General features: G+C 48.8%; 1 protein-coding gene across 1 annotated transcript in view; it reads right to left on the bottom strand.

The window, feature by feature from the left end:
* HERC2 (E3 ubiquitin-protein ligase HERC2) overlaps nt 1-15240 on the bottom strand; it is a 496511-nt gene that overhangs the window by 186677 nt on the left and 294594 nt on the right. Inside the window, exons 43-44 of the mRNA XM_068391274.1 lie at nt 3085-3231; nt 2830-2910 (exon numbers count right to left, since the gene is read on the bottom strand). Coding sequence (XP_068247375.1) covers nt 2830-2910; nt 3085-3231 — 228 coding nt within the window. The remainder of the gene's footprint in view (nt 1-2829; nt 2911-3084; nt 3232-15240) is intronic.

Raw genomic sequence — 15240 nt, 5'->3', positions numbered from 1 at the left:
CGAGCAGCATCCGCACGTGGGCGATCGCGCGATGGCGAGCAGCATCCGCACGTGGGCGATCGCGCGATGGCGAGCAGCATCCGCACGTGGGGGATCGCGCGATGGCGAGCAGCATCCGCAGGTTGGCGATCGCGCGATGGCGAGCAGCATCCGCAGGTGGGCGATCGCGCGATGGCGAGCAGCATCCGCAGGTGGGCGATCGCGCGATGGCGAGCAGCATCCGCAGGTGGGCGATCGCGCGATGGCGAGCAGCATCCGCAGGTGGGCGATCGCGCGATGGCGAGCAGCATCCGCAGGTGGGCGATCGCGCGATGGCGAGCAGCATCCGCAGGTGGGCGATCGCGCGATGGCGAGCAGCATCCGCAGGTGGGCGATCGCGCGATGGCGAGCAGCATCCGCAGGTGGGCGATCGCGCGATGGCGAGCAGCATCGGCAGGTGGGCGATCGCGCGATGGCGAGCAGCATCCGCAGGTGGGCGATCGCGCGATGGCGAGCAGCATGCGCAGGTGGACGATCGCGCGATGGCGAGCAGCATGCGCAGGTGGACGGTCGCGCGATGGCGAGCAGCATGCGCAGGTGGACGATCGCGCGATGGCGAGCAGCATGCGCAGGTGGGCGATAGCGAGCTAGTAGCTGGCGAACCATGTTCCTTCAGAAGTGTTGGAGAACGTTGGCGTGCCGGCTGTAACACAGGCGGGCGACCCGGAGATCGCAGACGTGTAGAACGCTGTTGAATAGGCGATACTAAAATCGCCTGTGCGCGCTGGCGAGCAGGTGAAAGCTGGCGAGCAGGTGATCGCTGGCGAGCTTATGATCGCTGGCGAGCTTATGATCGCTGGCTGATGATTGCTGACGAGCAGAAGGCAACGCGTGGAAGCCTGCGCATAGAAGAAGAGTCCTTGACCCAGACCTGAACCGAAGTTCTAGATCGCGAGAGCGAACGTGGGCGCACAGGGCGCGTAACAGGAACCAACAGGAACAGCAGGGATGATCATCATGAGAGCGCTGACGAACAAGAGAGCGCTGGCGAAAGGAGAGCGCTAGCGATCAGGAAACGCTGATGAGCAGGAGAGCGCCTGTGCGCTAACACAGAGCAGGAGCAGGAGAGAACACAGCAGAAGGGCGCGCAGGGGAACCCTGACACGCAAGGGAAGAACCCCCGTGGGAGGCAACCCTTTGCCCCGAAGGGAACGTTGTCCGTCGGGAGACAGATGTCCATCGGAAGACCGTAGCCTGTCCGCCGGGAGCCTGATGTTCGTTGGAAGACCGTTGCCCGTCGGGAAGACCGTTGCCCGTCGGTAGACGAGATCAGACTGCTGTCCATCTGCACCAAGGCGGAAGATCAAGAAAAAGGAGTTGTAGGCTGCAAACGGAGATTCAAAAAGGCGCCTCTTAGCACCCTTATAGGGAGATGAGAGGCCCTTACGACGAGGCGGACGGTAGGCCTTACGGCGAGGGAGGCCAACAGCAACAGCAGCAGAAGAATCCTCCGAAGAGGAGTCTCTATGAGTGTACTCTCTCGCGAACGAAAGAGAAACACTTCGTAGAAGAGACTGGTCAGCCAGTGACCTAAAAGGAGCAATCCTCCGAAGAGGAGCTCCTGCAGTTGCCCAGCCCCTTGAGCGAAACTGCAGGTGCGACCGCTCAGCACCAAGAGCACAGTCGCACGAAAAAAAGGCAAGAGAAGAACCCCCCAAAAGGGGAAAAACTCAAGCCTGGACAGGAAAAACTTCCCTCGGAAGGAAAGTTACCCGCCCAAGGAGGCAAGCCTCCTGAGAGTTCTAAAATGAACTGGAGAGCTGTCCGTCGTCACGGGAGTACTTCCAGTAGAAGGAGACACGCCCCTGACGAAAATACAAGAGGGGAGGCAGCAACAGCCGAATCCCCACGCCTCAACAAGACAGCTCACACCATTGCCATATTACAGAAACGAACTAGATCGGTAACTGTAAAAAAATAAAACAAAAAACATTAGTACACATTCATTCCCCCGGGAAGGCTCCGAAGAGGAATCCCGAGGGAAAGGAAACAAGAATTACACAACAGGCACGTGCCCTCACAACCACTTACACTCACGGAAGGAGAGCTGTAACCAAAACAGAATTATAACAATTATAATTATGAAACTATGTAATTACAGTATGTAATTTAAAAATGAATGAACACTAAAGAAAGAACGAAAACCCCGAAAGGAATCGTTCTACAAGCTGAAAAAAACAACCACAATTAGATTCATAAACTAATTGAGACAAACGTACGGCGTAGCAACCACCCCACACGGAAAGGAAGCTACAAGGGCGTAGTAAAACGTAGTAAAAGGGTGAATGACCTCAAGAGAGAGAGAGAGAGAAAGACCGGAGTCAAACTCGATCGCCACCCATAAAATTACGCCGTGGAGACCTAACTGCCGAGGACACCACGTAGAAATCGTACACTACACACACAAATCTGAAAAGGAAACTTACTAATTTCTATACTCAAATATATATACAAACATGAAAACATGTTTACACATATATTGAGTAAAAGAAAAGTAAGCGATTAAGTAAAGACAAAACAAACAATGGCTGCCAAGAGAGGACCAAGACAGAGACGTCTGTCACAGTCCGAGCCAAAAGTGAAAGTGAGCATTCATCTGTGTGTGAGGGGGGGAGGGGTAGCTAGCTACCACTCCCCTACCCCCCGCTAACTAGCGCGGGGGTAATACACCCTCGTTAAATTCTAATGGCTCGCCATTTCAGCTGCGCTAAAAGGTAAACCCAATGTAAATAGCGTGGTTTGTATTTCGGTTACGGAACAACTAAACATTCATAATTCTCATTAACGTACCTCAAGCTGCTCCCGAGAATATGAAGCTTTTACAGGAGATGGAGGTGTAGCAGCAGTAATAAGCCTTTGGATTAAAAGGATCTGTAAAATCAAAATCAAAACAAAGCCATTAGTGCTACATTTATCCGTGATGAAATTCATGATTTCAATTTCCTTTTGTAATTTACATAGTACAGTACACTATTTTTATGATGATGTTATTGAATGAAACATTACTTTTGTATAATCTATCCAAGAATGGACTTCAAATCTTACCTCAGAAGCTTGGCTCACTTCATCTCCCTCTCCATCAAGATTATTTGTTGAAGTACTGATGTCATTTGTGGGCTGAAGAAGTACAAGCCGCAGCAATGACTGATGGCTTAGAAGGGCACGGCAGGCATTCATAACCAGCATACGTAGCTGACAAGAATTGAAAAAAATATAAAACCCAGCCTCAACAAATAAAGGACAAGCAAATACTAATCCTTCAAGGATCCAGCTAACATTATATAACTTTAACTCAAATAACTCAGTGTAGTTTCACATCATTGTTGTACTGTAATTTAATGATAAAAAATTTATTTCATTTAAGCAACGGCAAATTGAAAAGAACTATAATATAATTTTCTACTTCAATACACGTTAGTATAAGGATATATATGTATCAAGTCACAAAATGAAAAATAAAAAAAAATGATTGGAGCTAGTACTTTTGGCTTATTGACATCATGAATGTTAATAACGACCCCAGAAAGTTGATTTAAGATAACAAGATAATGAAACATTAATGGCAAACACACTAGGGCTCAGATATGAGATATGACCTTTGGTACAGAAAACAAAATTGTTTTCAGAATATACCACTGAGAAAAGTCACAAACATGGATTATTATGTTGACTTTTTCCCCATTAATCATGTGACTAGTTCTGACCCAAACGACAACTAAAACCATATTTATGTACACTTTTGGGTCAGCATCTCTATGTTGTTTGTTTCTTACAGACGTGCTTTTAGATATTTAACCAATACTGTATAAAATAAATCATAATCATATCATGGAATTTTATTTATCATATTTCATGAGCAATTTTTAACTTAAATTCTTCAAAGTGCGGTTATATTCAAACACTATCTGTTTATTTGGCCTTTTCAAGAGGGATGGCATCTAGATAACATTCATGAAATGCCAGACAGAGTATGTTATTTATATTCTTACTAACATTCACATTTTCGAGATGAATAAGATATTAAACTTAAAATAATTTTTGTCTAACTGGTTTTAAAGAAGCTTGTTAAATTAGTTTACAGTATTTATTTATGTTTGGTCATAGCAACATTACTAGTATACCCATTCAGATTTTGGAATTTATGAATTTGGGCCCGAAAGCCCAGCACTGGGGCCTGGGAGATCCTTGGCACCCAATAGAAACAGTGGAAAATCCAACAGTTGTAGAATGAAGAAAATATTAAGAAGTTGGACAGCAAAATGGAAGAAAGTGGGAATGGAGATATAGTAGAAGGATAAAAAGTTAGTGCAGTTAAGGGATAAAATCGATAGTGCAAAGACCTTGCACTGACAGCATTAACCCCCTTATATGGCATCATAACATTTCACCTTAGACAATTCGCACCATAACTATGGTGTACTACTATCCCCATATTTATCCTACGGAATTTAATTATGAAAATCAACTCTAACACCTTTCAGTAATAAACAATAATCTCATCATGGACATGGACAGCTTTGCCATGAAAAACACAAAAACACAAATCTTCTTATCTCACTGCATTTTTCCTAACCATACAAATCTAGAATCTTTAATAGCAGTATGACTTTAGCAAATGTGGAACAGCATTTTAAAATTTTAAATGAGGTACTAATAGTAGCAGGCAGGTGGCTGGTAGGGCCACCCCACCTAACAGCTAGAGTAACCTTCACTTTGACCTTAACCTAGGTCTTGTGGGGTGGATGAGGCAGGTAGTGTAACTTGTAGGTCTCAAATTCATATGTCTATATACCAAGGCACTAAATTGGTGGGTTGCTGACATCAAACAAATGAAAAAAAGGGGACCTTTCCTCTCTACGCTCCACCCAGCCTGACGAGGGACTCAACCGAGTTTGGCTGGTACTGCTAGGGTGCCACAGCCCACCCTGCCCCGTTATCCACCACAGACAAAGCTTCATAACGCTGAATTCCCTACTGCTGTTACCTCCGCAGTCATTCAAGGAGACCAGAGGAAGCAGCAAGGCCTACCGGAACTGCGTTACAATCGCTTGCCATTCATTCCTATTTCTAGCACGCTCTCTTGCCTCTCTCACATCTATCCTCCTATCACCCAGAGCTTTCTTCACTCCATCCATCCACCCAAACCTTTGCCTTCCTCTTGTACTTCTCCCATCAACTCTTGCCTTTATCACCTACTTTAGCAGACAGCCATTTTCCATTCTCTCAACATGGCCAAACCATCTCAACACATTGATATCCACTATAGCTTCCTAAATAATTTCTTACACCCATTCTCACTCTCACTACCTTGTTCCTAATCCTATCTACTCGAGATACACCAGCCATACTCCTCAGACACTTCATCTCAAATACAATCAATTTCTGTCTCTACGTCACTTTCATTCCCCACAACTCAGTTCCATACATCACAGTTGATACAATCACTTTCTCATACCGAACTCTCTTTACCTTCATGCCCAACCCTCTATTCTTTATCACTCCCTTCACTGCCCCCAACACTTTGCATCCTTCATTCACTCTCTGACGTACATCTGCTTCCCTCCACCATTTGCTGCAACAACAAACCCTAAGTACTTAAACTGATCTATTTCCTCAAGTTAACTCTCCATTGAACATGACATTCAACCTCGTACCACCTTACCACCTTCGCTTCTCGTACATCTCATAATACTCTTACCCACATTAACTCTCAACTTCCTTCTCTCACATACCCTTCCAAATTCTGTCACTAATACATATCAATTATAAAATCTTCAGTTGTTCCTACTCATAATACAAACCTTACGCTTCTATTAAGAGAGTCATCCTTAGGAGGGAGGAAGTAACTAAAACCAATATGGCAGGTTTACTCACCCGGGAAATGTACAGTCAGCCCTCCTTATTCACGGGGGTTAGGTAACAAAATCAGGTACAAAAAGCGAGATTCTGCAAATACTTGCTGCCCTTGGGTAAGTTAACTTCTAACCTACCAACTCTCTGCCCATTGCCTATGCACGGTCAACTGACACATTATGTAACCCACAGTCCTGAGTAATACTGTTTTACTTGGTATTTATCAAAGTATAAGTATTGTGTTAATGAATGAACACATTTCGGTAAGTGTACAGTACCTGTACATGTACACACGTTACACAGCAAGACTACGGTACACATAACAATAATCATCGCCACACTTATATGTAGAGTACATTATAATACATACAGTAACAAAAAAACCGTGTTGTTCCTATCTAATAACCCTAGTGTATATTACTATATGTACAGTACTATCCCTACAGCACAGTGCTAAGGTAGCACATGTAAGTGATCACTGTTCTCGGGAGGTTGACTTGCACCATTCAAACTCGAATACACGTAGCTTATATTTACATTACTACTGCAAATTATGGTATTTTGTATACAATGTACAGTAATTGATATAACAGTAATACCTACATACAATGAATACACTAGCAATAAAAATTAAAAGAAAAAGTATCTGTATAACACCATTAACCATTTACATATAAAGTTCTACACAATAAGTATGAATCGTGATGCCAATGCTCGAGCCGTCAAATGTTTGGCGCATAAGGTAGCGTAATGTACGTATCACATTTTATACTAAAATGACAAATTCGGAGATAATTTGTATTTTTCCTAACCATACAAACCTTAGCTACTTACATAGGGTATTACTTTCGGCGTAGCTGAAATGGCGAGCCATTAGATTTTTAACGAGGGTTAACTACCCCTGCGCTAGTTAGCAGGGGTAGGGGAGGGGGTAGCTAGCTACCCCTCCCCCCTCACACACTGGTGAACTGATTCACTTCCCTTAGAGGTAGGACTTGACTTGGGGGACAGGGCTGGCAGGCAAATATGTGTATATAGCTAAGGTTTGTATGGTTAGGAAAAATACAAATTATCTCCGAATTTGTCATTTGTTCCGTAACCGAAATACAAACCACGCTATTTACATAGGGTGACTTACCCCTTAGGAAGGGTGGAAAGTCCCCAGCCATACTGGCTTTGGCTTTACCCGCGGACTCAGAATCCGAGTGAGCAGCACTTTGAGAAAAAGAGTCCATGCACCTCGCAAGTTCCTTGCTCCGCAAGGAGTGTGCGGCCTACATAAGCTTGTGTGTGGAGGGAAGAAGCGTGACTTGTCCTAGGCAGTCGACCTGAAGACCTTTAGATGGAATTCTGGACTAGGACTTTCCCAATACCACCTCGTCAGGGTATGGGGGACGCGACAGTATCATTCTAATACTAGGAACACAAGGAAGCATGGTTTACCTGCAGAGGTTTGAGGTCAGCTATGCAGAGAACCCAGGATGCTGCTTTCCCCAAGAGAGGGGAGGATGAAGAAAGAAGTAAGGGCCAGACATACCTCTTTCAATCATGCAGTCTGACACCGGGTAACAATGCCCCCAACCTTCTGCTACCTGTCCATTAAGGAGCCTGAGGTTAGACCAGCTGTTGTGTAGCCAGCACAGGCCGATAGAAAAACGCATCGAGGCTCCTGTGGGTCACGTACTGCAGGTAGTGGGCTGTGAAGGTTGTCCGACGCTTTCAGACTCCAGTTTGTAGCACCTGCGTCACAGAGTAGTCTTCTTAGAGACGTTGCGATGCCTCTGACATCGTGTGCTCTAAGGCTACATGACGGAGAAGGGTCTGGATTCAGGGCGAGATGGATGGTCCTAAAATCCAGGCTGCAAAGGTATTCTTGGTGACCCTCCTCTTCGTCCTTCCTGAGCTCCCAAACAGGGCTGCACGTGAGGACGAACTGCAGCTGTTCTTAAAGATAACACCTCCGACTCCTTGCTGGGCATAGTAGGAGAAGGCCTGGGTCATCTGTTACAGAACGGAGACTCGAAATCCTGAAGGAGTCGAACCGAAGGTTTGGGACTCCAAGATCTTGAGTCTAGAAACCGACTCAGGGACGAACGCAAACATTACCTCTCCCTATCTTCTTGAATGGGCAAAGTCGTACGAGAGACCATGAAGTACGCTGATACGCTTGGCCGAAGCTAGAGCGAGCCGGAGCACCGTCTTCTAAGTCAGGTGCCTGTCAGAAGACTAGTGTAATGGTTCACAGGGAGAAGTCTTAAGATCCCTAAGAACCCGAGCCATGTGCCATGGAGGAGGTCTCACTTCCGACTGGGTGCAGGTAAGTTAGTAGCTTCGTATGAGCGAAGAAAGATCCAGCGAGGAGGAATTGTCTAACCTTAGAGCCTGAAGGCCAGGCTTGAGGCTGAGCGATAGGCTTTACCGCCGAGAGCAAAAGGCGCAATTCCTCCCGCAGATGGACAATAACTCCGCTAACGCTGGAATAGTGGCATCGAGGGGAGAGATACTTCTCCCACGACACCAACCACAGAAGACTCTACACGTCGCCTGGTGGACCCCTGCGGATGACTTCGCAGGTGTCAAGACATCCGCTCCGCGACCTGTCGCGGAACGCCTCTCTCAGTGAGGAGATGCTGGATGGACTCCAGGCATGGAGCCGAAGCGGAGCTACGGCTTGTGGTAGATGTAGTGGTGTGGTTGCTATAGCTCTTGTCGTGGGGAAAGCTCTCTCGGGAGTTCCATCAAGGGATGCAGAAGGTTCGGAAACCACTCTGCATGATGCCGTAGCGGAGCTATCAGAGTCATTGACAGGTTGACCGATAGTCTGGTCTTGTTGAGACCCCCTTCCCCACAGACCCAACGGTGGCAAGGCGTAGACGTCGATGTTGTCCCACCAATGTGGGAAGACATCTCGGCAGGGTGTCTTGGGGTCCGGGGCTGGGGAGAAGTACGGCGACAGCTTGAAATTCAAGGTCGTCGCGAACAGGACCACAAGGTCTGAGCTTTCTGGCTACTGGGGGTTCCAAAGACCACTCGGTACTGTCTATCTGCGATGCTCTGTTCCGACTGTCGGAGAGCACATTCCTTGTCCGGAATGAAGTGAGCCGATAGTGGTATTGAGTGGACTTCGGCTCATCTCAGTATCTCTACTGTAGGATGGGAAGACTGTTATGAAAAAGTACCTCCCTGCTTGATGAAAAGCAACTACCGTGGTGTTGTCGCTCACGGAGTGACTCGCCGGGGCCTGTTGGAACTGTTGATGGCCAGAATATGGCCTTCATCCCTAGCCAATTAATGTGGAGGTACCCTTCTAGTTCTGGCCATAGGCTTGAGATCCTTTGGTTCAGAACGTGCCCCCCCCCCCTCTTTGACGCGTCTGAGGACAGCATCAAATGCGGAGGAGGGACGAGGAGATCCACTCTCTGGCAAAGGCTTCGTAGGTCAACCACCACCGCAGGATCCCTCGTTCAGCAGGTCCCATAGGACCAGAATGTCTGGGGAATCGTAGATTTGATTCCATCGGAACTTGAGTCGCCAAAGCTGGAGACTCATCCTGAGGCAAGTGTTTGGGACTAGAGGGGTCAGGGAGGAAGGTGACCTAGGAGGCGTAACCAGAAAAGGGCTGGAGACTCTCCTCGCCTGAGGAAAGGTTCTCCTACTCTCCTCCACCTTGCTATCCTGTCATCTGAAGGGAAGGCTTAACGGAGATTGGAGACCAAAATTAAGCATAGATATACCAGTTGTTGCGATGGAAACAGAGAAAACTTCTCGAGATTTACCATGATCCTTAGATCTTGGCAAAGTCCCAGAGGCTTGTCTCAGCGTCGAAGAAGGGTCGATACCGAAACTGCCCGGGTAGCCAGTCATCCAGAAAGCGAAGGAGGCGGATGCCGCTCCTGTGTGGACATGAGGGATCGGGATGAACTTCCTGGTGAAGGCCTGCGGCGCTGTGGAAAGATCAAAGCACCGCACCTTGAACTGGTATATCTGTTGCCTAGGCTGAATTCCAAGTACTTCCTGTAAAGACGGATGGATTGGGATCTGGAAGTACCTGTCTCTCGGATCCAGTATGCACGTGAAGTCTTGTAGTTTCCCTACAAGTCTGATCGAAACTGTTGTATCATACTGACCGAAGTTTGTACGACAAACTTGTTCAGGGCTAAGAGGACGATGGCGGGTCTCCAGCCTTCAGGCGCTTCTTACAAGAAAGTGTTGTTTGAAGAACCTTGGGGGGAGCCGCCGACAACCTTGGAGAGCATCCTTCTAGAGCATGGTCTCGCCCTCTGCCCGAGGGGCTAGTCCCTTTGCCAATCCCATGGCATAGGGTCTCAGCGACACCGGATTCGCTGACAGGGGAGGTAGAGATGCTACGAAACGGGACACGAAATCCCTGGCTGATCATGGAGATCGTTCAGGAATCGGCCCCGAGTTGCTGCCACTTGAAGGTGCAAATCCAGGCATCCCTCCCCACTGGGGGATGCAGGTAGGGGCTGCAAATCCTAGCGTTTGCGGCCTAGGCCGCCCCCTCTAGGATTATTGCCTTCCCAGGAGGGCTCCTCGCCCTTCGTCCCCGACAGGAGGGGGAAAGCTGCATAGACACCTTGTCTAGCTGTCCGTGCCGGTTCTGATGTCCTAGGGTGAACGAGGCTGTTGAAGTTGAGGCGCTAGAGGCTTGTAGGGACTGGATATAAGCGCCTTGGAGGAGCGAATCGTAATACGATTCTCTCCACCTCTCAGTTGCTCGTTCCCTGTCCTTGAGCTGAAACAAGCCCCTTCCAAGGATGGAAGAGAGTCTGGGTTGCCGATATCCACGGTAGGGACCTACGAGAGAAAACCTCTCGGTCACTGCATCTCAATGCTTCAACATCGAGTTTGTCCCCAAGTTCGACACTTGGTGTCGGGAAACGAAGGTGCACGTGTCCGAGAGGAGGAAAGTTCCATAACCTTCCCGGAGCTTCCTTGTAAAAAACCTCGGGTCGTGACCGGATGGCCAGAGACTCAAGCTCGACGATCAGCCCCGAGGTGGCCTGCCTGGCACCCTTTGCGGCTTCCTCCTGGTTCAAGATTCCCGAAGATGAAATTGTCACCTGTCCGGCGGAGAGTTTCTCGAGGGAAAAACCCCGGAAGGTCCGTTGCACGGAATGGTGGAGAGGAAGAGCTAAATCAGGCTACCCCATGATCTCGAAGTATTCCCGCTGTTGACGACTGACAGAGGCAGTGTCAGCAGCCACCGTTGGAGGGAAGGGAATCGGGCGATCCTGAGGAGAGGGATGATGGGGCCTGCCTGAAAAGGGAGAAGAATGTTACCCAGTCTCTTCTGAAGATTCTTCGTACTTTTGTACATGTCATGCTCTGCGCTTACGAGGTGAAGATCGTGACTATGATGATCTGAAAGTATGCGCTCCAGAAACACTCGCCAGGTTGCCCATGTTGCGAAAACCCGACGGGAATCGCAGTCGAAATCGCCCTTGGCGCTTGCGCGATGGTACAATCGTTGGTTCGCGCGCGGGCGAACATGCGTGCGCATGCCTGCGAGGACGCGTGGGCGCGCGGGCGCAGTCGGAAGACCGAAAAACGCGTAAGTGAGCGATGGCGCGTTGGCGCGATAGGCGAGCGATGGTTCATTGCGGGAGATGGCGCGTCGGCGAGCGATGGCGCGTCGGCGAGCGATGGCGCGTTGGCGAGCGATGGTACGTAGCGACCGATCGCGTACAGGAGAGCCAACGCGTGGCCGCGTACGGCGATCTGAAGCGTGGGCGCGTTGAAAACGCTAGCGGGCAGGCGAAGAATCGCACGCGATCGCTAGGAGATCGCCGGCGCGTAGGAGATCGATGGAGCGCGGTTGCGCGGCCAGAAGATATCAGCGAGGGGCAGAACCAGATGGTGAGGTTGCGCATAATAGCGAACGCTCGTGGGCGAGTACAGAAGACTTCTCGTGGGCGCGCGGGCGCTCAGAGACTCGATCAAATATAGAGCACAGTAGATCGTCGGCGAGGAGGTAAAAGAATCATCTCTTTCGCCTCCACCCACATCTGGAAGCTCGTGGAGAACGCTGGTGCGCCTTGCGCACATCAGGAAAAGGGCGCGCAGATGTGCGCTGGCGAGAAGGCGAACGAGGGTGTAAAAAGAAGGAACAATCTCCTTGCCTGTGCCTAGATCCAAAGATCGTGGGCGCGAGGGCGAACGTTGGCGCGCATTGCGCACATTAGAAAAGGGAGCGCAGATGTGTGCTGGCGCGCAGGTGATCGTAGGCATACAGGAGACCGTTGGCGCCCAAGGCGCGTAGCAGGAAAGGGTGTCAAGAAGTGCGCTGGCGAGCTGAAGAGGGCTGGCGCACAGAAGGTCTCCGAGGCGCAGGTGAGAGCTGGCATGCAGGTGAGCGCTGGCGATCAGGAGATCTACGGCGAGACTCAGCTACAGGAGATCGCAGGAGAGAAGTCTGGAACACAGCAGAAGAGCGCAAGAGCTCGCGCGCAGGAAATCGTGGGCGCGCAGGTAAAACCTGGCACTTAAGGGACTTACCCACAATGTGGAGTAAGCCCTTAGCCCCGAAGGGACCGGTGCTCGTAGGAAACGAGGTACGTTGGCGCCCACAGCGCATCTGCGTCCAGGAGAAGGTCTGGCAGGAGGATCCTCTGCGGGGAGGGTGAAGATGAAGACGACCACAGGCAGGAGCACCATCATCAGACCTCCGAAGAGGAGTCTCTGGAGTGAACTCCGCCAAGGGGGAGAAGCACTCGCAGGAGAGACCGTGGCATCAGCTGCCCCCGAAAGGGACTGAGCCCTCAACAACAACAGCAACAACAGCAGAAGGAGACCTCCGAAGAGGAGTCTCTGTGGTGAACTTCCCCCCCCCCCCCCCCCCCGGGGAAGAAACACTCGCAGGAGAGACCGTAGGGCTCAGCTGCCCCCCGAAGGGGACTGAGCCTTCAGCAACAACAGCAGAAGGAGTCCTCCGAAGAGGAGTCTCTAAGAGTGTCCTCTCTTGCGAACGAGAGAGGAAAACTTCGTAGAAGAGACTGAAGATGGAGCCTAAGGGCCGAAGAGTCAGCCAGTGACCTAGGAGCCAACCTCCGAAGAGGCGCTCCTGCAGCTGCTCAGCCCCTTGAGCGTAGTTGCAGGTGAGACCGCTCAGCACCAAGAGCATAGTCGCACAAAAACTATGGTCCGAGAAGTAACCGCTCAGCCCCTTGAGCAAGGTTACAAAAGCGGAAGCTCAGCACCAAGAGCAAAACCGCCAGAGGACCAGGAACATATCATAATTATCAAAGGTAAGAGAAGTTTCCCCCGAAAGGGAAAGAAACTCAAACCTGGGCAGGTAACCTCCCTCGGAAGGGAAGTTACCCACCCAAGGAGGCGAACCTCCAGAGTGTTCTAAGATGAACTGAAGAGCTGTCGGGTACCTCGGGAGAACTTCCAGGAGGAGGAGACATGCCCCTGACGAAGTCCTATAGAGGAGGCAGCAACAGCAGACTCCCCGAGTCCCAACAAGACAGCTCTGCTTCGTTGTCACATTAGGCAAACGGAAAACAGATCGTTAACTGTGAAAATAAAAAGTAATTAGTTAACATTCATTCCCCCGGGAAGACTCCGAAGAGGAAACCCGAGGGAAAAGAACACAAGAATTACATAACAGGCAAGAGCCCCAACCCCACCTACACTCACGGGAAGGGGGAAGGACGAGAACTGTAACCAAAAACTGAATTATAACAGTTATAAATAAGAAATTCATTAAAGAATGTTCACTAAAAGTAAGAACGAAACACCCCGAAGAGAAAAGTTCTAAAAAAGCTGAAAAGTTACTGTAGCTTTAATTTAAAAAAAAAAAAAAAAAAAAAAATTGAGATAAAAAGTACTGCATAGCAACTCCACCCGCACGGAAGAGCTAGTAGTACGTAGAAAACGTAGTAAAAGGTGAACGACCTCCAGAGAGAGAGAGAGAGACCGTAGTCAACTACACTCTCGCGTTCCTACGCTGAACCCCACCTTCCCCGTAGGAAAAGAGGAGTAGCGGAGAACAGAATAATAAGTCCAGCGATGACGACTCCCCACGGCGCCCGTGGAAGGAGGCGACCGAAGGACCAAGGAAGAGATCGCGGTCCATGAAATTACATCGTAGAGGCCTGACTGCCGGCGGCCACACGGTGATATCGTACACACACACACAGCACAAACACTGAAAAGGAAACTTACTGATTTCTATACTCAAATATATACATAAAACATAAAAATATGTTTACATATATATATGAGTAAAGAAAAGTAAGTAATTAAGTAAAGACAAAACAATAAATGGCTGCCATGCGAGGACGGGAACAGAGACATCCGTTCATCGTCCGAGCCAAATGCGAAGTGAATCAGTTCACCAGTGTGTGAGGGGGGAGGGGTAGCTAGCTACCCCTCCCCTACCCCTGCTAACTAGCGCAGGGGTAGTTAACCCTCGTTAAAAATCTAATGGCTCGCCATTTCAGCTATGCAGAAATTAATACCCTATGTAAATAGCGTGGTTTGTATTTCGGTTACGGAACAAATCCCTATTATAAATGCACTGGATATGTACAGGCTCTTTACATCACAACACGATTCTGCACAAAAAGGACTAAAGTGGGAGATGCACACGCGACGAGATACAATGCAAGACTGAGGTCAAGTTAGCGAGAGATGGGGTGTTGTGCTGTGTGGAGAAGGAAACTTCATGAAACATGCTGGATGCAAAGAAGCAGTCGGTTTGAAATCGTCAGGCCATGAGAGTAATTATTGCGAAATCACAAATATGTGATATTTTATTTAATAGGTTATCACAGTTCTCTATATTGATAATAACTAATCCGCACAGAAAGAACCTACGAATAATGAGGGCTGACTGTGAATGAACTTTGGGCATGCAGAAGAGCAGAATTGATGACTTCTGTCACCCTCCTAAATACCTGAGCATGGAGTAGTTGGGGGGGTTAGATTAGGTCCCTACCAGAGGACTGGAAAACAGTCATGGAAGAACCTATATCCATAAGGACATGGTGTCCGAATGTATGGTTATTACAAGAAATGGGTTGCATACATTTCATCCATTCTACCCTTTGCCTGGGAGAATATGGGAGATACTTCCAAGAAGAACCATTATGCAAAGGAAAGTTACTCGGACGCGAGGCTTACCTACATATAGCGTCTGATTCAAAACACCTCAGAGTGACTGTTTCATCTCAAAAAGGGAAAAAGGAAGAAAAGAATGGCCAGACATTTTATCTTCCCTAGAATTACGTCAAAATCATTATCATAGACGAGATGCTACCAATCCCACGAGTGAGCTTAGTTCAATACACGGTTTGTTGAGTGACTACCGTAGGAGCAAGG

This window comes from Palaemon carinicauda, chromosome 17, assembly GCF_036898095.1.
Source record: "Palaemon carinicauda isolate YSFRI2023 chromosome 17, ASM3689809v2, whole genome shotgun sequence".
In the NCBI taxonomy this organism is placed as follows: Eukaryota; Metazoa; Arthropoda; class Malacostraca; order Decapoda; family Palaemonidae; genus Palaemon; species Palaemon carinicauda.
The sequence above is the reverse complement of the archived record's forward strand: the minus strand, read 5'-3'. Positions and strand labels throughout refer to the sequence as shown.